The sequence below is a fragment of the Cervus canadensis genome, chromosome 18 (assembly GCF_019320065.1).
Source record: "Cervus canadensis isolate Bull #8, Minnesota chromosome 18, ASM1932006v1, whole genome shotgun sequence".
NCBI lineage: Eukaryota > Metazoa > Chordata > Mammalia > Artiodactyla > Cervidae > Cervus > Cervus canadensis.
Window position 1 is genome coordinate 20,097,154 of NC_057403.1, and position 23,353 is coordinate 20,120,506.

At 58.2% G+C, this 23,353-nt stretch overlaps 1 protein-coding gene across 1 annotated transcript; it reads right to left on the minus strand.

The window, feature by feature from the left end:
• Positions 1-582: 582 nt before the first annotated feature.
• Positions 583-20,708, minus strand: LMTK3 (lemur tyrosine kinase 3). Its single transcript, XM_043437594.1, has 15 exons — positions 20,374-20,708; positions 19,338-19,471; positions 18,923-19,073; positions 18,355-18,431; positions 17,762-17,880; positions 14,538-14,625; positions 13,810-13,958; positions 13,381-13,465; positions 13,160-13,281; positions 12,872-13,021; positions 9,680-12,180; positions 6,291-6,700; positions 4,676-4,811; positions 4,375-4,512; positions 583-1,096 (listed from the first exon to the last, which is right to left on the minus strand). The coding sequence occupies exons 1-15, from the start codon at positions 20,447-20,449 to the stop codon at positions 1,080-1,082; spliced, it is 4,353 nt and encodes a 1,450-aa protein (XP_043293529.1). The 5' UTR covers positions 20,450-20,708; the 3' UTR covers positions 583-1,079.
• Between the last annotated feature and the right edge of the window lie 2,645 nt (positions 20,709-23,353).

The following is a 23,353-nucleotide window of genomic DNA, read 5'->3' on the forward strand; positions in this document are numbered from 1 at the left end:
AGATGGGAAAATAAAGACCAAACTGGGGCCGGGTGGAATGGGGAGCTGAAGGGAAAGGAACAAAACAAAATTTCAGTGAAGAATTTTGATTAAGGTGAAGGCAAGAGAATGTCAGGGAGGTAGGTGGTCACATGGAGAAAGGGGTAAACTGAGGCACAGTCACTGTGGGCAGGGAGCTAGATGGGACAGGCAGTGCGTTCTGAGGTGTGTGGGACGTGGCCACGATCCAGTGTGGGTGCTGGCAGGTTGTTTCTGAGCACCTTCGTCAGCAGCAGTGGCCCCGGGATATCTGGCCACCATCACAGGCCACCCTGCAGAAACCTGGCTCTGCTCCACTCCTGAACCCTCACTCACTCCTCATCCCCTCTTGAATTCTAAGTTGAGACTGTGGTAGAAGTCAGTGATGCCCACACCAGACACAGAGCTGAGATCCAAAGAAGTTGGAAGCCCAGGGTCTCTGCCCCACAGGCATTTCTGCCTTCCTGAGCCTCGGTGTCCCCATCTGTCAAATGGAGCTGTGAGAATGGACACATCTCCTGGACAGCCTCCCCTCTGCCTCCTGAAACACACACATGCCCCACGTTCCTCCAAAAAGTTGTTTTTGTCTTTTTTAAATAATGTGAAAATGCCACGCGAAGGTTTGAACCAGAGGCCCCTCCAGGGGCCAGGCCGGAGTGGAGAAGGGGAGACGCGAGATGGGGGGGTCCAGGTCCCCGAAGCCTGCGGCCCCTGTCTGGGGCTGGGAGGGGGTAAGGAGGGGCCTCCGCTGTGCAGAGGGGCTCCAGGCCCGAAAGAGTTCAGTTCAGTTCCAAGAAAGGCGGCTCTCCAGGGAGGGGCAAGGGGTTTCCTGCCTCATTTGGCACCAAGGGGGTCAGGGGGCTCAGGGGAGCCGTCCAGGGGGCTAGGGGGTGGGGGGCCAGGGCCTCCCGTTTGGCACATGGTGGGGGAGGGGGAGGGCCCAGTCTCGGGGGCCTCCCCGGAGGCGGTGTCTGTGGTGGTGGCAGTGGCTCCGTCGTCCACAGAGGATTCTACTCTCAGCCCCTCTTCTGGGGGTGCCGGGGGGTCAGGTCTTTGGGGAGTCAGTTCTCCACGGGGCCTGAGGATGGAGGAAGAAGAGGAAGAAATGGGATTACTAGGCACAAAGGCTCATGGCTTCTGGCTCATCAGAGTAAAAAGCCAAGTTTTCATTGTGGCCCACAAACCCCCATGGTCTGTCTGCTCTGTCTCTTTTCTGTCTTCATTTACTCCCCCCACCCCCACCCAACTCAATCTGCTCCAGCCACACTGGTCTCCTTCCTTGCTGTTCCTCCAAGCACAGTCCTACCCCAGGGCCTTTGCACTGGCTGTTCCCACCACCTGGCACACCCTTAAGCCCTTCCCATAGAACTCAGGCCTCCACCCATGTGCGCCCTCTTCAGGGGCCTTCTCCGGCTGTTCTCAGTCAAGCAGTCGTTCCTCACCCCTGATTGTTTTGTTCTGTTTTTGTTTTTTTCTGTCATGCGGCATGACTTCCGGGATCTTAGTTCCCTGACCAACGATGAAACCCAGACCCTCAGCAGAAAAAGCGCTGAGTCCTAATCAGCAGGGAAGTCTCTGAACTATAGTTATGTTCCTTCATGTCTCTCCTCTGGAATAATCTCAGTCATTGTCAAAGAGCTAGCTTCTGGTCTGCTTGCCCCTGTAGAATGGAAGACCTGAGAGGATGGGACTGCATTTGGTCACTGCTGCATTCCCAGCGTCCAGTAGAGGCCCTGCATAAAGGCTTCTGCCAAAGTTTCCCACCACGACCCCTCTCATGAAAGGAGAGTCCCTCACCCATTCAACAGATCCGGAAAACCGAGGCCCATGGGGTGAAGACTGTTGACGAGGGCTACATGCCAGACATCCTCCCACTACACCTCATACTTCTCATCTGAGTCATCACCCTCACTCCCAGTCCCTGAGCCTCAGTTTCCCTCCTCTTTGTTTTATTTTACTTATTTTTAGGCCGCACTGCCTAGTTCATGGGAGCTTAGTTCCCTGACCAGGGATTGAACCCAGGTCCCCCTGCAGTGGAAGCATGGAGTCCTAACCACTGGACTGCCAGAGAAATTGTGGTTTCCCTCTCTTTAAATGAGGATCATGACCCTTGTGTTTTTTTTTCAAGGAGTAGGAAAGCTCTGGGATTCATAGCATCACTTGGCACCCAGGGAATATGTGTGATGTTGACAGAGCCAGGTCGAGCACAGGGGTCTGAGGCAGAAGGGGGCTTTGCCTAGCCCCCCATCCCAGCCATAGTCTCTAAAAACCAGCTCAGCAGCCCAGCTGCAGTGGGAATGTCTAAGGACTGAGTAAACGGATTTGGGGTTTTGCATGACCTGGCCGGCCCTCCCTCTTGTCTCCCGGTGAATAAAGGTGAAGTCATCCCGGACTGCCGGCCCTGCCAGCCTCAGCCCTGACTCACCACTTGGCCGGTGTCCCCATGCCCTGGAACCCATCTTACCCTGTCCTTGTGGGGGCCTCCGAGAGGACCTCTGGGAGGAAGTGACATTCGGGGGTGAAATCTTAGGATGCTGCCAAGTGAGGAATCAGCCTGAAGCTGGTTCCTCCTGCCTTTGACTCTGCATGTCTTCTCTCCCTCCTGGACACTCACCCTGGCCTCCTCCCCAGCCTCCCTGCCTCCCTTCGCCTCCACAAGGCCCGGGAGAAGTCTTCCTACCTCTGGGACTGAAGCTGCTCCTCCCATGCTCACAGTCCTCCCATGGCTTCCTAGGGCCCCCAGGACAAAGCCCCCTCCCCTCAGCCCACCTTCAAGCCCACAAGATCCGTCTTGCTCTCTCTCACCTCCCCCCACCCACTTCCATCTGCCCCACTCTACAAGTAACCCCCAGACACACCACTTCCCTTCTGTTCCATGAACCAGCCAAGCTCCCTCCTGCCTCAGGCCCTCGGCAAGCTGTTCCATCGGCCAGAACACTGTCCCCTTCCCCTTCACCTAGTTAACAACAACCAACCCCTCAAGTCCCTGGTTAAAGGGCCCTTCCATCACCAAGGACACAAAATCCTTTCCTCTTGGCATCTCCTTTCTCAGCGACCCTGAGTTTTGCACTTATTCATTCACCATGGGACTGTGGGGTCAGTGCTGTGGGTGGGATGGAGGGGGGGGGCTCACTGATCTTGCCCAGCATGGAACATCCCCCTTACCCAGCGCCTGCATAGCTGATGCTCAGTAAGCATCTACTTAATTAAACGCAGTAACAGCTACCAGTTAAAGACCACTGCTGCATGCAAAGGGAGGATTAAGCCATTTAATCCCTTTAACAATCTTATGAGTTAGATCCTGTTATCCTCCTCATTCTACAGAAACTGAGGGACAGAGAGAGAAAGCGACTCACCCTAAGTGGCCCAGCCAAGAAGTGGCAGGGCCAATACTTGAACTCAGGCCCAGTGTAGCGGAGCCAGGCATGGAACGCTCCTTGAAAAGAGCCAGTTGCCCCTTCCACCTATTTAGCTTTGTCCTCTGGGAACACCTCCACCTGCCTGGCCCAGGACGTTCCCCCAAGGTGGGTGAGGATTAGCAATATGACATAAGTAAAACTCAAGAAAGGAACCGGACAAACGCTGACTGTTGGAGAAGGCATGGACTCAGCTAGGTTTGTACCCTGGCTCCTCATGCCTCCATACTTAAGCCTCAGTTGTCTCTTCTGCAAAATGGGGATGAGACTAGAATCCAACCTATGGGATCATAGGCAGGATTAAATGGGTTAAGATGTTGCAAGCAAACTCTAGGGTCTATGTGAGTGCTTGCTGTTATCGCTATGGGAATCCCCAGCCCTGGCCTCTCTGCTCTTGTTCCTACCAACTAGCTTTGAGCCTCCTGACTTGCTCTGTCTCCTTGTCTGCCTCTGACAACCTGTACCCCTCAAACGGAGAGGGGAACAGAATCACGCAAGTACCAGACAGGAATCTGAGCCCAAAGATGGGTAAGAAAAAAAGAAAAAAGAACAAGAAAGAAATAATCTGGGACTTTCTCGGTGATCCAGGGATTAAGGCTCTGCACTTCCACTGCAGGAGGCGCAGGTTCCATCCCTGGTCGGGGAGTTAAGATTCCACTTGCAGCGCAGTGGGAAAAAAAAACAAAACCATGGACAAGACTAAGAGGGGATCCTTACAGAAGGGAAACTGAGGTTCAGACAAGGGCGTGACTCCCTAAACCCATCTGATAGACATCTCTTGGTCTGAGCTGATTCCAGAGTTGGGTGGGCGGGGTTTCACTGGTGAACAGTCAGAGAGAGGGAAGAAAGAGACTGGGAGAGAGGCAGGCAAATGCAGAGAGATGGGGACAGAGGGAGATTGGCAGAGGTGAGGCAGGGCCGAGGATCTGAAGCACCGTACCTGCGGGCCGGGCGTCGGGGGCCCGGGCGGGGGGCCCCGGGGTCTCCAGCGCAGGCGAGACGGAGAAGCGGGAGAAGCACAGGGGGGGGCCTGGCGGGGGGAGGAGGGGGAAATCCTCCGCCCACTCGAAACTGCCTCCTAGCGTGGGTGAGATGAGGCGAGAAGGCAGTCAGCCCCTCAGTCACTCCTTCAGCCCTGCAATATCAGCTTCTGCCCTCCGACCCCGCCCCTCGGCAGGCCCCGCCCACCACTGCTGGTGCCACAGGCCCCGCCCCCAACCCTGCCCCGCCCCGCCCCTCACCAAAGCCGCTGTCGTTGCTGGGAAACCCATCTCCGGGGGTGGCGGGGTGGGGAGGCGTCGGGGGCGCTGGGGGCGTGGACGGGTCCGTGTCCCCCTCGGGGGGGCCCTGGACACTCAGCTCGTTGGTTGGCGTCTCCTGTGAGGGCAGGAGAGGAAAGGAGGGGGACGAATTTGTCACTCACTGCATCCCAACAAGCAACAAACCCCGCTGACATTTCTGGGGCTTCAGGCATCTCAATTCACATTCTCTCTCTCTGAAGATCCCCTACTCGAAGCCGCAGGCTAGCTTTAACCTCACCCCAGCCTGAGGCTCTTCCCTAGACCACAGCTACACAGTCCACCGCAGGAACTGCCTCTGAGCTCCTTAACGCGCTGCCTCCACGGAAGCCCCTAAGCCAAGACTATCTCTGTAAGTCCCGCCGCGATCCAAGACCTTACCCATGTCCTAGATCTCTGCTGCAGGCGTCCAAGTGCTGGCCGCAGAACTACCTGGCCCTATGGTCTTCCAAACCCCTAACCCATTGTGAGCACCTCCGGACGCTCCTGTGGGCCCCTAAGCGACCCTCTGAAGTGGCCCCGCTCCAGCCCTCCAAGCCTCGTCCCTTGGTTTCAGTGCCTTAGGCCTCAGCTCTTGACCCTGTTCTCACTCATCTCAGGACCTTAGTATGCCCCACCCTAGGCCACAAGCACCATTTTCTCTTCAACAGTAAACTCTCAGGCTAGTTACTTTTAACACAATCCTCAATCTCCATTTCATTAGTTCTGTCCCATCCCTGAACCCACTTACTGCACTTAGCATCTTAACACTACAAGCAGCATCTCTAAGCCCTACCTGCAGCTTCTCCATGGCCCGCACCTAGGGGATAAGATCCCTTCCATTCTGAGCCCGCCCTTCAGGCTCCACATCCTTAGAGCGCTGGTGAACAAACCCCGCCCCGAGCTTCACTAGGTTCCACCTCCACTTGCAGACCACGCCTTAATCCTCACTTTCTCCTTTGTTGTTGTTTAGTCGCTAAGTCAGGTCCGACGCTTTTGCGACCCCAAGGACCGAAGGCCACCCGGTTCCTCTGTCCATGGGATTTCTCAGGCAAGAATATTGGAGTGGATTGCCATTTCCTTCTCCAAGGGATCTTCCCAGCCTAGGGATTGAATCCGAATCTCCTGCATTGGCAGGCGGATTCTTTACCACTGAGCCACCAGGGAAGTCGTCCACTTTCTCCTTAGCCTCTGACTAGCAGGTACCACGCTTTTCTTCAGGGTCCCTTCTCCTCTCCAGGCCTCTCCCTAGCCCTCCAGCACCCACACCTACCCCAGGCCCCGCCTCTGCTCTGGACTGGGCCCTACCCCCCGACCCCGCCCTATCCCGCCCTATCTCCCTAGCCAGCCTCCACCCTCAGCCCGAAAGCCCCGCCCAGCACGAGGCGTGGCCTTCCTCCAGGTCCCGCCCCCACACTCAAGGCCTCATCCGGTCCTCCAAGTCTCGGCCCATTCCCTAGCCAGTTTCTTCCGCGCCCCGCCCTCACCCTGCAGGCCCCGCCCCAACCTAGACGCAGTCTTCATCCAGGCCCCGCCCCTTCGCAGAAGCCACCCCGGGGGGCCCGCAGCCGCAGCGCACCTGGTCGAAGAGGTAGACGGTCACGTCCCCGTGGAAGGAGACCATCTTGCGTTTCCTCTCCAGCTCGCTGTCCTCGGGTTCGTCGGCCCCGCGTGGAGACTTGAGCAGTCCCCGCAACGGACGGGCCGCGTCCGCGTCGGCGCTGCTCACCACGACGGGCACCGGGGCTGCCCGTGCTCTCCCGGGGCCCCGCGGCCCCGCCGCCGCGCCCGCTGCCGCCGCCTCCTCGTCCTCCTCCTCGTCCTCGTCCTCCCCGTCCTCCTCCGACGGCCCCGGCGCCCCCGCCCCGCCGGCCTCCCCGCCAGCCGCCCCGGCGTCCGCGCCCTCCCACGGGGGCCGCCGCGGGCCCGGCCCCGGGAATGGCGTGAGCGTGAGCGGCGGCAGCGCCAGCGAGAGTCGCGAGAGCTTGGCTGCGAGGGGAGAGACTCGGTGAGCTCCAGTTCTCGGGGAAACTGAGGCGTGCCCTCCCACCTAGCTGTGTGTCCTCAGGTAATCTGAGGCACAGTCTGTTTCCACCCTTGTGAACCAAAAGGTTGCACTGGGGTTCTCCCAGCAGAAGGGGAGCGATCTTCCCCCTAATCCAGTGCTTAACCCTCCCCTTGTCTCCCCAGTGCCCACAGCACAAAGCCTCAGCTTCTCCCCAGGACCATCAGACCCCAGTGCCCAGGCTCTGCTGACCTCTCCTGGCTCTGTTGCCCCCTCCTTCTGGCTTGACCTCCATCCAGCCACATGGGCCACCCCCCATTCCTCCCACCTCTGAGCCTTTGCATAGGCTGTTCCCTCTGCCTGGAAATTCCTTACAGAACTCAAGTCCTGTGCATCATCCAGCTCTTGTCTGGACTTTTAAAGCCTTCGGGGATCTCCCAGGAGGTCAGGCCAGGCTACCCGCTCTGCACTGCATAGTACCAAACACCTCTCCTTCCGAGCAGTTGATCTCAGTACCGAACTCTAATTCTGCGGCACTGTGATTAATGTTTGCCTTGCTACAGAACAGAGACTGAGTCGTGCTCGCTCTGGCTGCATTCCCAAGCCCCAAGTATACAGAAGTACTCAGTCAATATTTGTGGGATTAATGAATGAATGTTCCCTGCTATACAATGTTGACCAAGGTACTTTCTTTCCCTTTTTGGCCCTGCATGGCCAGAAAATTGGGGTGTCTAACCATCTCCAGGTCCTTTCTCTGCCCTACGACTCCTTAATCTTAGTCTGCTAAGAGAAAGGACTTTAGGTCCCTGGAGGAGGAAACCTCACTTTAAATCCCAAGCCTACCCTGCTCTCTTGCTATGTGTCCCCAGGCAAGCAGGTCCCCCTCTCTGAGCCTCCGTTTCCTCACTGGTAAATGGACAGGGACCACCCATCCCTCCATTACTGCATAAGTGAACTCTGCAGGCCCTGTGCAGGGTGATGGTGGGAATGAGAAGAGGATCAGGGCAGAACAAGGAGAAAGGTGGATGTGGACTGAGTCACTCTGCACCCCTCATTCACTCTGCTCCAGCTTCACCAGCCTTTTGTTATTCTCTGAACATGCCAACTTAGTACCCATCTCAGTGTCCTCTGCCTGAAACATCCTTCTCCCAGATGTCCACCCGGTTCACTTCCTTCATGTCTGCTCATAAGTTGCCTCTTCATTGAAGCCTTCCCTGACCACTCATCTCAAGGTGATGGGGTGGGGTGGAGCTTTATAGAGGGAGCTATCAGGGGCTTGAATACCCAGAGGAAGTACAGGGTAACAGTCTTTAGAAATCAGGAAGGCTTCCCTGGGAAGGGGAAATTTGAGTGGGCTCATGAAGGATGAGTAGAAGTTCACTGTTGCTGTTTTTTTTAAGGCTATTCCCAGTCTCTTCTCACCAAACACCAATTCCCCGCCCCCACCCCAGATCCTCTGAGGCATCTGAGTTGCTCATCCTCTGTCATTTTCATGTGGCCCAGGGTCTCTTCTGACACAGTTGGTTGCAAACTCTCCACAACAACCTTGAGGAAAGGGTAGTATTCTAATACCATGGGTTTGAGGAAGGAAGGTTCTGGGCCCAGTCCCCTTCGTGACCTTTCCCTCTTGAATCTCAGGCTCTTCTGGCAAACAGAGATGATAACCCTTCCCTCAAGTGTGGCTGTGAGGTTGCCAATATGAAACTGGCCGGGTCATACCAGTATAACTTTCATACCAGGAAATCAGGCCTCCAGGTGATTCGAGTGGAACCACAGTCCCTAATCTCTCTCTTTTTTTTTTTGGCTGCGCCACATGGCATGCAGGAATCTTAGTTCCCTGACCAGGGATCGAACCTATGCCCCCAGCAGTGGAAGCTTGGAGTCCTAACTATTCCTATGTCCACATCTAAACAGGGGCCATTTATCTTTACTCTCCATTTATCTTCTCTTACACTGTCCCTTCTCTGTGACAAAACAGCCACTGTGTTCCTGTCAAAACTCAAGTTTCAAGAAAAGGCATTTCTCCTAGGCTCTCAGGCCACCAGTACCACGGTGGGCAGGGCAGGGTCTGAGGCTCCCTGGGTCCCAGCCCTGGGCAGCTCAGAGCCCGGCACCTGAGAGGCCTGGCACACTGATGAGGTACTTCAGCTTGGTGGAAAGTTTAAGAGAACATGCACTAGCAGCCCAGCCCACAGAGAGGCTTCGTTTGAATTTGTTTCCACCATTAAAACACCCAGAACTTTGGCTTAAAGGGGGAAAGCAGCAGATTTGGCAATACTGGGTGGGCATTCCCGAATGAAGCTTATAAATGGCTGCATTTCTTTCCCAGTTCCCACCCCACATCTCCCAGCTCTTGTTCATTCATTCATTCATTCCCTTATATTATCTGTCACCCTTCCTCCCTCAGCATCTGAGTTCTCGATCCCTGACTGACATGAATTGTGATATAACGGCTGGTGCTTAGAAGTGCCAGGCACTGGGTCAAAGGCTTTGGAAGTCCTAACTCATGTAACTCTCGCCATCCTCTTGGATGGGTGCTATCCTTGTCTTCTGCTTTTGGCAGATGAGGAAGCTGAGGCATGAAGTTTGTCCAAGGTCACAGAGCTAGAGAGGGGCGGAGCCAGGGTTTGAGACCAGGTAGTGTGACTCCCCATGGACTGCAGCCTACAAGGCTCCTCTGTCCATGGGATTTTCCAGGTAAGAATACTGGAGTGGGTTGCCATTTCCTTCTCCAGGGGATCTTCCCGACCCAGGGATCGAACCTGGGTCTCCCGCATTGTAGACAGATGCTTTACCGTCTGAGCCACCAGGGAAGTCCTAGTATGACTCCAGGGTCTGCCCTCCTTAGCGGTCTGACCTGCCTGGTACCCGGGAGGCTGAGCTTCTCAACCTCACCCTACCTCTTGGAAAGAGCTGGGCCTCGGCCCCCAACCGCGCTTCCATGCTCCCGGCAGCCTGCTCACCTTTGATCTGCTCGCTGTTCCCCTGAGGGGGTCCCAAGTCCAAGAACAGTCGTGGCATCTCGGGGCCCTTCCTCTCGGGCTTGGGGGGGTCCCCGTCTCCGCTGGGTGCCGTGTCTCCGCCGGCCCTGCTGTCTGGGGCCCCGGGCTCTCCCTCGGAGGCCGCCTCCGGCCTGACTCTCAGGGGCGCTGGCTCCAGTCTCCTCGGCTGCACTTCCAGCGGCGGCAGGGGCGGCTGTGGCCTCGTGTTGTCGGCCCATCCGGCCTCTGCGTCCGCGCCGCTTCCGGGGCCGCCGCCGGGGGCCATCCCCGTGCCCACTGGGGCTTGGCCCCCACTCCCGAGGTCCAGCCTCCCAGCCCCGGGGGCTCTCGGTGCCCCCCCAGTCTCGGGGACTCTCCTCTCGGTCCCGGGTTCCGGCGCCCCGCTCCTGGGGGCTGGGCCAGCGGGGCCAGGGGCTGTCTCCCCGCCGTTCAGGGCCAAGACCACTGCGCCGGGCGCCGGGGCTCTCTCCAGTGAGGTCTCTGGGGCTGGCTCCCCGTTCGTGGGGGCTGGAGCCCCACTCTCGGGCATCTTCTCCCAGGGCCCTGGGGCTCTCCAAGGCCCAGTCTCTGGCAGCCTCTCCGGGTTCCTGGGGAGTCTCAGGCCCCCATTCTCTGACCCCGCCTCGATCTTTGGGGGTGTCAGTCCTCCATTCGCCAGCACTCGCTCTTCTCTCTCTGGGGGCCCTGGGACCCCATTCTCCAGCACTGTCTCCTCTCTCCTTGGGGGTGGCAGCTCCCCATTCGCCAGCACTTGCTCTTCTCTCTCTGGGGACCCGGGGTCCCCATTCTCTGCCACCTTCTCGTCGGCGCCCAGGGCTCTCGGTCCCCCGTTCTCCAGCACTGTCACCCCGTTTACCGGGAGGCTCAGGCCCTCGTTCAGGCTTGGGGCTTGCTTCCCGCTTTCCGGGACTGGGGGGTCCCGGCTCGGGCCCGGGGCTTTCTCTCGATTCCCGGGACCTCTCCCCGTCTTCCGGGGCCCCTTCTCTCCTAGGAGGTTCCTTGTCACGTCCTCCCTCAGGGACATCAGCAGCTGCTCGGTGCTCACTTGAACTACGAAGGTCGGCTTCTCCCGGGCCCCCGGGAGCAGGAGGGGACCCGGGTCTGGGGGCGGCCGGGGCGCTCCCGGGTCGGGAGGCTCGGGGGGAGCCCGTGGTCGAGGGACCCCTTCCTCCTCTGCTGCCCCCCCGCCGGGGAAGGCTCCCTCGGGGGAAAAAGGGGTCTCGGTCTCGTAGCCGCTGTCCCCCGGCTTGGGGCCCGGAGACGACAGGCCTGAGCCGGGACTGGCCACGGCCGAGGAGGGGTCGGGGGACACGGCTGGGTCCGCGGGGGCCCGGGGAGGTGGCGGCGGGGGGGGGGGAGCGGGAGGTGGCCCCCGCCCGGGGTACTGGGGCGCCGCCGCCCCCATGAGGGGGTCCAGAAACTCGGGGGGGGCCGAGGCGGGGGGGTTCAGGGGCAAGTCGGCCAGGGAGCCCCGCTCGGCCCGCAAGGATGAGTCGTCCTCTGGGGGATGGGGGCAGCCAAGAGCAGGGTGGCCCCCCCAGCCTGCAACGGCGTCCCCCCGCTCCAGGGGCAGGCAGGAGCAGGCCCCCTCGCGGCTGCACAGGGGGCAAGGTAGGGGACCCCGGCGACTGGGGCCCCCACCAAGGCTGCTGCTGTCTTCCCCCGGGGAGCTGCCCTCCTCCTCCTCCTCTTCCTCTTCGGCCCACGGGGCGGCCCCCCGCTCCCCCAGCACCTCGGCAGGGTCTCCTGCCAGGGTCTCCCCGGCGCCCCGGCCCTCGGGGTCCCAGCCACTCAAGAGGAAACCGCCGGATGCGGAGGACTGGGCCGGGAAGGGCCGGGCCGCCGGGAAGAGTGGGGAGGCCCAGGTCTCGGACACCAGCTGAGGGACCTCGGAGGGAGCCTGGGGGGCCTGGGGGGCAGGCACTCCTGGGTCTAGGGGGTCCCAGTCATTGGGGAAGAGGGGCTCCGGTGGGGAGCCATGCTCCTCGAGACGGATGTAGTATTCGCTGCTCACGGAGGGGCTGCGGGCACTGATGACCGGCAGCACGCTGGGCGTGGACAGCGCCTCATAGAAAGGGTTGGAGGGGTTGGCATGGGGGGCCGGGGGCGCGGATGCCGGCTGCCAGGTGGGTGCCCCCCCGCCCCGACCGGCCCCCCGCCGTGCCTTCTCCCACAGGCACTCAAGGTTGAGGCCACCGCTACTCTCGGTGACCGTGAGCACATCGTCAGGGTCAGCCCCAGGGAAGCCATCTAAAAGGGGGAACGGAGAGGAGAGGGTCCCCGGGCGGGGGGCGCTGTGCTGAGGGGGCCAGGGCCAGGGGAAGGGACCATCTCGGGGTGGGGGTGGTGGCGGTGGGGGCCTCGGGGGCCGCTCAGAGAGCAGGTAGGTGAGCTGCAGCTGGAGATCAGAGGCTGAGGGGCGTTGGGCAGGGGGCCGCCAGCATGACTGCAGGATGTCGTACCTGGGGGAGAGGGTGGAGGCAAGAGTGAGCAGGCAGAGTCCCAGCTGGGGTTGGGGGCGGTCCCCAGGGGAGGCAGAGACCAGGTGGGTAGACACCCAGGGAGACGAGAGTCAAGACCAAGGGAGGGGAATTCCCTGGTGGTACAATGGTTAAAGATTCTGTGCTTCTACTACAGAGAGCACAGGTTCGATCCCTGGTCAGAGAACCAAGATCCCACATGCCCTGCCCTGCAGCCAAAAGAGAGAGAGAGAAAAAAAAAAAAAAAAAGACCAAGGTGGGAGACAGAAACCAGAGAGAGAGGGACAGAGACTCAGAGAGAGGGGGAACAGAGACCTAGAAGAAGAGAGGACAGCAAGGCACAGTAGGGAAATGATAGTTAAGTGACAGTTAAGGCGGCCTTCTGGTTGAGTTACAAGTTTTGGAATCAGAGACAGGCAAGCAGCAGAGGTCTTCTAGGGTCAGAGAAACTACATTTGGAGACCAGCTGTGTCACTCCATGCTTCAGTTTCCCTTCCTCCAAGTAGCAAGCAGATGTTGGCAGAAGGGGTTGGGACGTCCCCACTCCAGTTTAGGGCTGGCAGCACATGGTGCAAGTGTGCAGGGGAGAGTGTGAAATGAAGTGGAGGATTCTGGGATCATCCCGGGCTAGGAGGTGGAAGGTCAGGGGTCAGGGGTCAGGCCCAGCCCTCACCAGTAGTCCGCATAGGGCAGCTTGAGCCTCGGCCGGGCCAGCTTGACGTGCTGCTGCCGGACGACGAAGGCCAGGACTTCCTCGTCTGACAGGTGGCGGTAAGGCTGAGCCCCAAATTCAAACAGCTCCCATAGAGTCACCCCTAGGGACCTGCAGGGAGAAGAGAGAGGTCAGAGCCCCGCCCTGACCCTCCAGGGAGCCGCCCCCCTCCCCGGGCCTCAGTTTCCCCATCTGTAGAACCTGTGACACTTCCGCCTTCCTTGCCCTCTGTGCCCCCCAACCCCTCACCAGATGTTGCTCTCGCGGCTCTGGTCCACCACCATGAAGGTCCCGTGCAGCTCACCAAGGAGCTCGGGCGCTGCCCAGCGCAACGGGATCCACAGGCGCTCGGGCGTCAGGTAGTAGTCCTCCTGGGGCGGGGGGCAGGTCGGGGCGCGGTCAGGCGGGTCGGGGCACCCCCCCCACCCCAACTTGTCCCCTTCCGCGTCGTGATGGAGGGCAGCCCCCACCTTGTAGTTGCTGTGGGCCAGCCCGTAGTCTCCGATGCGCACGGTGAGGTCGGAGGTCAGCAGGCAATTGCGCAGGGCCAGGTCGCTGGGGGCGGGCGAGGGGGCCAGGTAAGAAGCGGGCAGCTTTGGGGAAGCCCGACCCGCTACTTTAAAAGAGTGCGCCCAGTTTCCCCGCACTAGTGGGTCTTCATTTTCTCACTCCTCCTCTCCTCCTTGACTCCTCCCCCTCCCCGACACCGCCCTCCCTTCTGTGACCCCGCCTCCCTCACTAACCCCGCCCCCACCGCTCCTGACCCCGCCTCTTCGCCCCCCAACCTGGGTCTTCCCCCGTTTTGTGTCCACCCCACCCCCTTCAAGCCTCCTTCCCTCCTTAAGCCCTTCGCCCTGCCCCCTCGGCCCAATTCTGCCTGGTGGCTTCCGGGCTGCCACCTGTGCACGTAGTTGTGAGAGTGGAGATGTGCAAGCCCGCGGGCGATCTCCAGGCCCATCCTCTGCAGTGTCCGCAGATCTCGAGGGGGCAGCTCAGGGGACAGGCCCTCGGGGGGCCGCTGGGCCCGAAGGTAACGCTTCAGGTCCCCCTGGGAGAGAGGGCAGGGAGGGGTCAGTCCCACCGCCCCTTCCCAAGCATCGACATATCCAGCCAACCTGAGGCAAGGATGGGGCGGCCGCTGCACTCATTGGCCACCCCTCTGGGCTTAAGTTTCCTCTGCTGCTGAGAAACACATAGTAACAGAACCCACCCTCCTCACGTGCTAGTCAGGGCGTGCCACCTGGGGTCCTTGTTTTCCTGTTTAGTCGCTAAGTCGTGTTGACTCTCGCGATCCCATGGACTGTAGCCTGCCAAGCTCCTTTGTCCTGCCAGGCTCTTCTGACCATGGGATTCTCCAGGCAAGAATACTGGAGTGGGTTGCCATTTCCTTCTCAAGGGGATCTTCCCAACCCAGGAAAGGAATCCTGGTCTCCTGCATTGCAGGCAGATTCTTTACCAACGGAGCTACAAAGAAAGCCTGGACGCTGAGGGCTCATCTAAGAGATGCTATCTTGTCACAGGTGTCGCTATGATGATGTCATTGCGAATGGCCCTGAGCCCCCACCGGGTCCAGCTCCTCCCTCTGCCCCACCCCCTCCCTCTGCCCCACGATCCCCCAGACCCTCACCAGTTGACAAAACTCCATAATCAGCAGAAAGGGCAATGTCTCCACGCAGACGCCCAGGCACTGGAGGACATTGGGGTGTTGCAGGCTCCTGCGTGGGGATGGGGGTTGCCTGGGTCAGGAAACAACCCCTTCCAATCCCACCCCAGCCTTGTGTCCCACCCCATCCTCCTGGCAAAACCAAACTGTTGCTTCAGCTTCTTGGGTCTCATTTTCCTTACTTCAGAGTTAACATCCCCCCCGCCCCAACACACACACACACACACACACTCCTTCCCCATATCCCTATCTCAGGTCCATCCCACTGTCTCCCAGTCTCCAAGCCAGACCCTCAGGCACCTCCTTGCCCCTTCTTCTGGCTCACCACCCCCTCAACCTTTCTTCCTGCCCCCTGATTCTTTCCCCTCCCCTCCCACAGCCCCAGCTCAAGCCTCCTCCTCACCTCCTGGACACTCTTCCCAGCCTCCTCCCAGCCTCCCTGCCTCCAGTCTCTCCCTTTCAGCCTGTCCCTGATGTCCACCTGTTCATGACCCTCCATGGCTCCCCAGTTGCCCCGGGACAGAGGCTGGCTCACTCCTCAGTCTTTCCTGCCCCTCTGCCTTTCCCAGCATCACCCCTGTGTACTTCTCCCTAGACTCACAGGTGCCTGCTTAGGCTTCAAGCCTTGTATACCTCTCTCTGTGGAGAACACTCCACTCTCATCAAAGTCCTTCTCGTCCCCTAGTGTCAACATCCTTTCCTCAAGAGAGATCACTGCCCTTCCCCCAACACTGGGGGATGCCCCTCCTTTATCCTCTCACTGTAGCTAAGAGTCAGGTTGGGGGAGCAGGTTTCTGAATGCTATCTCCACCTTTCCTAGGCGTGTAACCTCACAGAAGTCACTTGGCCTCTCCCTCAAATGTAAAATGGGGATATTCATAGTAATCCCCTCATAAAGTTGTGGCAAGAAATTTAATAGGATGAGAGAGGAGCTGGCACAGAGTGAAAGATCCTCACTATTAGACAGTATGGTAAAATACATCAGTATTGATTCTCATCTTGTCCTGCATTTCGACTGCGTTCTCCTGCCTCACTGCCTTTGTTCCTGCTGTTCCCTCTGCCTGGAACACGCTTCCCACAGTGCTTTGTGAAACTGATTCATCCTAGTCAAGCCTGCCTTTCCTACAGTTCCCATCCCAGAGCTCCTCCATCTCCATCACATCCTGCCTTATTGCCTCAAGGCACTTGTCAGTCTGTGATATTTTCCTGATAAAATTTATTTTCTTCACTGGCTCATTTATTGTGTGTCCCCTCCACTAGGTGGCGAACTTTACAGGACAAGGATTTGGGGCTTTTTGTGTATGTGGCCAGGTCCCCTGTGCCTTAGACTAGTAGGTGCTCAATAAAATCGTGTGGAATGAAGGATTTTACCCTGATACATAACCCGAGGGTCTATGGAAAGATTAACACATCCAGGGCTTGCAGCCCAGAACCTGGCTCGAGGAGGGTAGAACACTGGGGCCTGGGAGGAGAGAGGTTGGGGGGGTGGGGTTGTGGATAGTGGCTTCTGCTCCTGCTTGGGAGACAACTAATGAGATAAAGCTTTCCTAAAGCACCGGCATGTGCTGGGGCTTGAAAAAAAATGATTGGAGCTCCCATCATGGGGAGACTTAGGATGGCAGATGTAGAAGGAAGCTTGGATCCATTGCACACCTACTAATCTGAGCCAAGGCTGGCCCCTTCTGTTATCAAATCCTCCTAACAACCTTGCTAAGCAGGATGATGTTTCCCATTGGATTCAGGGGAAAAGGGAGGCTCAGAGAAGTAAAGTAACTTGCCCAAGGGTCACACAGCTGGTAACGGTGCCAGAGCTGGGATTTGCTCTCAGGTCTATGGCTCATCCAGCAAACGTCTACTGAGGGCCAGCTTGTAGCTGGGTGACAAGACGTACCCTGAGCTGCCAGTATAGTCCTGCATCCTCCACCTGAACTTTCTGAGAAGGTGGGAATGTTCTCCATCTGAGATGTCTAACGTGGGAACCACTGGCCATATGTGGCTCCTGAGCTCTTGAAATGTGGCAAGGGTAGCTGAGAAAGACATCTTGAATTTGACTGCATTTTATTTAAGATGAATTTAAATAGCCATATGTGGCTGGTGCTTGCCAGCATGGGTTGAGAGAGAGAGAGGCGGGCAAGTCAATGGGTACATGGATGAAATAATGACACAGTAAGATATATGTGATGAAGAAAATACACAAGTTGATATGATGGAGCATCCCAGGGCCCTTCTTAGGTGGCAGTGTGTGTGTATAAAGGAAGGCCTTTCTGATCTGAGACCCAGGGAGGAAAAGGGATCCCACCATCAGAAACTGGGGGTGGGTAAGCCAGGAGCAATATTCCAGACAGAGGGAACAGCAAGGACAGTAGCGCTGAGGCTGGTCTGTGGGAGGGTCAGTGAACAGGGCTTGTGGGCTGTAGGGACTGTTAGGATTTTGTCCTGTGAGTCACAGGAAACCACGGGAGTTTTCAGAGGAAAAGGTTCATAAAGTCTCAGGGCAAAGCTCACTTTTACAGCCCTCTGTTAAGAGGTGCCCATATACACACCTTCTCCATGCCTGGGCACTCAGTACCCCACAGGGCATATATGAGCAGAGGTTTAATTAACCCTGATCTAGAAGCTCTTAGAGTGAAGACCAGACAGGAGAGGGACAGTGTCCTGTCTTCCCAGACCTCCCAGTTCAGTGGGGACAGGCGTGGGGGGACAGTGGCCATTTAGTGCACTCAGAACCCTGGTCTGTGATTCTGATTCTGCCCTTCTTAACCCACAGGCAGAGGCCCAAAGAAGGAACCACCATCATGGACCCTGTGCCAGGCAAAGGCCCATTTTGCATCCTCTCAGCTGCCCTCTACATGAGGCTGCTCAGACTTCCTGGACTCACTTTGTAGATGAAGATACTGAGGCTCAGAGTGGAGAAAAACAGATTTCCAGCTCAGCTTTTGTGCTGAGCTTTTCCCTCGCCTGCATCACACTGCCTTCATGTCCCTGTCTCTGGCCCGAGGAAGACCCCGAGGCTCAGGGAGGGAAATGATCTAGATTGATTGGCACAGCCAGGAAAAGGTACATCTAGGATTTGAATCCAGAGTTGACCCCACACTGTACTCCTCCTGCTCCCAAACATTACCGCCATGAGGCACAGACTCAGATATTCGGGCCTTCAGGGCTCCATGTCTACCCAGAGGTCCCCATACCTGTAGGGCTGTGCTTCCGAGATGAACTTGCGCTGCTCCAGGGGCCCTGCACTGGCTCGGAGTTCCTTCACCACCACCTGGGCTGGGGTGTAGTCGGAGAAAATCTCTCCCAGGATCACCTGCTCAAGGAGGACCCAGGAATCAGTGCCTGCAGATTCCCCAGCCCCATCCCAGGGAGTGCCCTCCACCCCATCGTATGGCTCCCAACTTCCCTCTCCTTTCCAGCCTCTTCTTTCAACTCCCACCACCCTTCTATCCCCACCAGACACAGGGTAGAGACTCACAGGCCCAGAGTCCGATGGACGCAGGGACGGGTGGAAGGATGGACAGACGGACGCGTGGAGAGCCGGATGGCGAGGCGGAGTGGTCAATGAAGTGAGGAGGGAGGCGCTGACCGACAGATGGGGGGGATGGGGTGGGTGGGAGCTGGTGAGAGGTGAACAGAGGGGAGGGCAATGGGTGGGCCGAGGGGGCAGGGGGAGGAGGCAGGGGGCAGATGAGAAGTGGTGGGAGCAGGGGCGATGGACACAGAACAGGAGAGTCGCCCTGGATTGTGTAGAGCCCTGACCTCCCACCCCCAGCCCCTTACTTACCTTCCCAAACCAGCCACTCCCAATCTCCTGTAGGTAGCTGAGGTGCTGGCGGCTAAGGCCCAGGGGGGTGGTCATGTCTGGCGTGGGGAGCAGTAAAAGGGGAGGCACCTGAGCCTCTCTCCCCTCCCAAGTGCCACCAGCATCCCCTAACTCAGAGGGGACCGGGGTCAAAGCAGACAGAACAAATCTCTTTTCATTGGCTGCCCCAACATTCCATGAAGAGATCTCAGTCTCCTCATTGGCTGCCCACAAGTTTCTAGTATCCAATCCGTTCTTCCCTTTGGTGTCCCAAGATCCTATGACTTGACTTCAGCCGGCCATTGGCTCTGCCTCTGACATTAAGATCTAGGCTGACCTCACCATGGATTGCTCCACAAGAATCCCCAAATCTGGTTTGGGGTTAAGCAACAGCTTCTACCAAAATGATCTTGGAGTTGCTTCAGGCTGCTTCCAAGATTTCAAGGCTCCCACTTCTGCCTTTCCCTTTGATTCCCTGAGGGAGGGCTGTCAGCTTCTCCCACCCTGAATTGTGGCGCCACGGGATCCCAGTCAAGGTGCAGGGCCATACCTGAGTGTGATGGCTGCGGGGCAGGCATTGGCAGCGAGACCTCAGCCAGGGGGAGAATGTAGACATCAGGCAGTGACTGCGAGGAGGAAGTCTCCTCGGCGGGGGGCGTGTACTCCCCGGAGCAATCCTCCCCTTCTGGGTTCTCAAACTCCTGGGGCCAGGAGGGGTGAGGGGTGGGAGAACACAGGGCTGAGACCCGCCATGGTCCTTCTCATCAATATTATCCCCACCTTTCTCCCAACTGTCCTCCAATCTCAGTCCAATTCCCATCCAGAGTTGGATCTTGCTGTCACTTCAGGCCTGAAGGGCTCTCAGACTCACTGCCCGGCTCCCCCGGTTGTGGGGGTGGGGTGTAGCGGAGGAAAGGCCTTGCTGGAGTGTTCCTCCCCACCTTAAATTCCCTCCTGCACCTCACCTTGAAGCCGACATCGCCCCGTTTGCAGCACAGACAGGTGAGGAGGAGGAAGATGAAGGCCAGGAGGCCAGAGCAGGAGATGAGGACCACGGCATAGGGAGGAGCCAGAGGCGCCCGGCCCAGGGCGAATCCGTCTGTGGGGACATGGCTGGGCTGGGCTCGCGTCTTCACGCCCCTGGTTCCCGGATTCCTTGCCCCTCCCCGTCCAGTTAGTCTTGACTACAGCTCCCATGATGCTCTGAACCCAGGGGCCCCCTTGGCAGAGGAGCCGGGTGGCTCGGGGCATTGTGGGAGTTGTAGTTTGGGGGCCTTCTCAAGTGGTGAGTTGGGGGTGGGGTCCCTCCTCTCGCCCCAAGCTGGGACCCCCCACCCCCACCCCATCACCTCACCCTCAGGCTTGGATGAATTTCAGTGAGGACTGAGGGAAGGAGGAGTAACAGTGGAGCCTGGAGCACTCAGAATTTAAAATACGCTCCCACGACAGCCTTCTTACCCCCTATTTGAAGAAGAGGATGAGCCCCCAGCTGCAAGCTGGGAGAAGGTGCTCGCCCCATGCTGGATCCTAGTTACGGGGGTTGAGGCCTGTCACTTTTAGGGACGCTTGGAGCACACACATGTCCTCTGTCCAGAGCCCCAGGTCCAGAGTCGGGAGCTCCGCAAGCTTTGGGACTCCCCCAAAGCCGGAGACAGCCTCCAAGGCTGTGTCCCCTTTAGAAATAGTATTCCTCCTCTCTGTCCCCAATTCTCCCAGAGGCCCTGACCTTCCCCAGCTTCCTGCATACACCTGCACACACACACACGCGCGCGCGTCTGCACACACACATGTTGCCCGAACGGACCCCCTCCCCACCCAGCCCCCAGCCTTCCTCCCACAGGCCCTGCTGACAGAGGCACCATTCCTGCGCCTCCCCAGGCCCTGGCTCGCTGCGGGAAGACGCCACACAGGTGACGGAGCCGGAGCCCCGCAGACAGACCCCGGGGCAGGCCGGGGTGGGGGTAGGGGCCACTGGACAGCCGGATGGCCCGACAGACTCACCGGGGTGGGCCGGGGACGCCAGGCAGCCGGAGGCGGAGACGGCCGCGAGGAAGATGAGGGCGCCGGGGGCAGGCATCTTGTCGAGGATGGCAGGGAGGTGGAGGTGGTGGCGGCTGGGGAGGAGGGGGGGGCGGGCCCTCAGCCCCCAGCCATGGGGACCCGCGCGACCCTGGCCTCCCCCCGGCCCAGGAGAGGGGCAGGAGGCTCAGGACAGGGGGAGGGAGGGGCTGCTTACAGGCTCAGGGACCCCCCTCCCCCTCTCTGAAGGGACAGACAGATGAAGGGATGAAGAGACAGACAGAGGAGAGGAGCCGGGGAGCCGGGGTTGCTGGGGTGGGGGGGGAGGGTAGAAGGGGGGGGAGAATGAGGGCCCCGCCCCCGAGGGCAGCCAGGATTGGGGGAGCAGAGAGCCTGTCAGAGGAAGGGTGGGAGGAGGGAGGATGGAGGGAGGATGGAGCGTCGTCATAGCAACTGGCTCCCCAGTAGCATTGGCTGCCAGGAGGGAGGGGAGGGGGAGGGACAGACAGGGACCAGCAGACCCTCGTGTGGGGGGACCCAGGGCCCACCGTGCCTGGCCCGGACGCTGCTGTGACATGCCACCGGCACGGACACGTGCTCCGCGCCAAGATGCAGATGTCCGACAGGCACACGCAGCCCACACATGGCTGACCCACGTCGCAGAGACCCTCACAGACAAGCACAGCACATACAAAGGTGGACAGCGCTCGACAGACGGGGACACGTACACGTCACACACAAAGACGCAGGGATGATGGGCTGCATTAAGCACGCACAGGCAGGCCGGCCCCCGGCACAGATGCACCCGGCCACGCAGGAGCGTCAGCGCATCACAAAGACCCACACATGCCACAGACAAAGTAAAGCCCCAACTCCACAGACACGCACACCACAGAGATCCACGCAGACACCATGGTGACACACCAAGGCACAAAGTCACGAACACAGACATTCCACGAACAAACGGGCAACAAAGGAGACCCACAGACACACACATCACACAAATACACAGACATGCATGGAGCCACACACAGGATACACACTAGCACAGACACAAGTATCCCAGTGCACAAATGTACACAGATACACAGCAGATACAAGGAGAGACATGCATATCACATATGCGAATACACACAAATACACAACACACAAAGATACACACATCTCTCACACAGGCACATTTCACTCACATGAATACAGAGACACAAGTCACACATACAGATTACACATATACAAGCACAACTCACCCATGGGTATAGATGTACACTACAAAAAATATACAAAGCTACACAAATCATGTCCAAAAATACACACACACAAATACATTACACTGATACATAGATATCACATACACATACACACAGCCACGCACATTATACGTACAGAAACACGCATAGACAACACAGGCATACACACTGAACACACAGATACACAAAGATACATCACATACCTTAACATACCTGGACACACACATCACAAATGTATACAAATTTCACACAAGGTTACAAAAACACATTACCCCAGTGTAGTCACACATTACATACACAAATACACGCAAACAGAACACATACAAAGACACACGCATCACAGGTACCCACATTTCTATAAGTTTGTGCAACCTTTACACAACCAGAGGTGCTTGCCTCATACAGAAGATACATGATCATAGTTTATTTAATTTATTTATTCTTAGGAGCATTAACTGCGCGCCAGGCATTGTTCTCAGCGCTTCACACATATTGCTTTTAAATCCTGACAACTGCCCTCCGAGACACATTCTTTTACCATTCCCATCGTTCAGATGAGGAAACCAGGCACAGCGAGGCGCAGACATCTGCCCCAAGGCACACAGCTGGCAAGTGGCTGAGTGGGGACTGGAACTTGGTCCCTTAGGGACGCAGACAAAACAGACAAGGACGCACACATCACGTGCCAGGCCGCCGCCGTCTCGGGGTCACACTCCCCCGCCCCCGCCCCCGCACAGCACCCCGAGCTGCAGACACACCGGAAGCACGGGCGCCCGGACTTCTCTGTAGTCCCTGGGCCCCTGCGTTGCGTCCCTCTCCGCTGAGGCTGGGCCGGAGCTGCGCATCGCAGGCGCAGCCTCACTGCATACCGCGGAGGCGGCCCAGACACCCCATCCCCAGCACGGCCCGCCCCTGCCCCCGTTCCCCAGCAGGTGTTCAGGACCCGCGGGTCCCAAACGCAGCCAGCGCAATTGGGACTGGCAACCCCAGGGGAAGGGGAGGGAGAGGGGTTCATTGAGCCTTCTTGAAAGGGGGCGCTCATTGGAGAAACTGAGGCAGGTTCATCACACCAGGAGGGGTGGGAAGGAGGGGGTGCCGGGACCAGCGCTGCAGGGTGGGCTGACCATATGCAGGTAGAGAGTACGGAATTGGGGGTTGGGGGATGAGGAAAGATGCAATTATCTGCCCCTGTGGCTGAAGGGCATAGACTCTGGCGGGAGCAGAGGCTTATGGGAAATGTAGTCCCATCCCTGAGGCTTATGGGAAATGGAGTTCTGGTTTCTCCAGAAGGGAGGCTCAGCTTAATGTTTTCTCCCCCCCTCGCAACCCCCAACCCCGGAAGAAGCAGAGGGTGGGTGAAGTAGTAGGAGCCGGGGCTCCGCTGCCTGGATCTTTGCAAACGAGGTGGTCAGAATTCTTGAGTCCTAGGGAGAGTACAGGCAGGACTGCAGTCCTAACTCTGGCCCTGGCTTGCTCTTAGTTATTCACTCATTTAACTTATTTATTCACTCAACGTTCATCACTGTGCTCAGCCAGGACCTATGCCAGAATTTGCGGGTGCAGCATGTAACCAGTCAAACCCATTTCCTGCCTTTGATGGGGGCGGGGTGGGGGGCGGTGGATGTGTGTCAGAGGGGCTTGTAGAAGGTCTGCTAGAGTTTTTCAAACTATGAACAGTGAGCCATTACCAAGGGCTGACATCAAGCTTTCTGGCT

Bases quoted from the DNA above. Each gene is read 5' to 3' on its own strand.
- LMTK3 (XM_043437594.1), bottom strand. From the start codon at position 20,449: ATGCCTGCCCCCGGCGCCCTCATCTTCCTCGCGGCCGTCTCCGCCTCC. The intron at 13,022-13,159 runs GTGAGGGGTTGG...TTCTCCCTGCAG, and splicing joins AGCCGCGAGAGCAACATCTG to GTCCCTAGGGGTGACTCTAT. The intron at 4,513-4,675 runs GTGAGGGGCGGG...CACCCACGCTAG, and splicing joins CAGCAACGACAGCGGCTTTG to GAGGCAGTTTCGAGTGGGCG.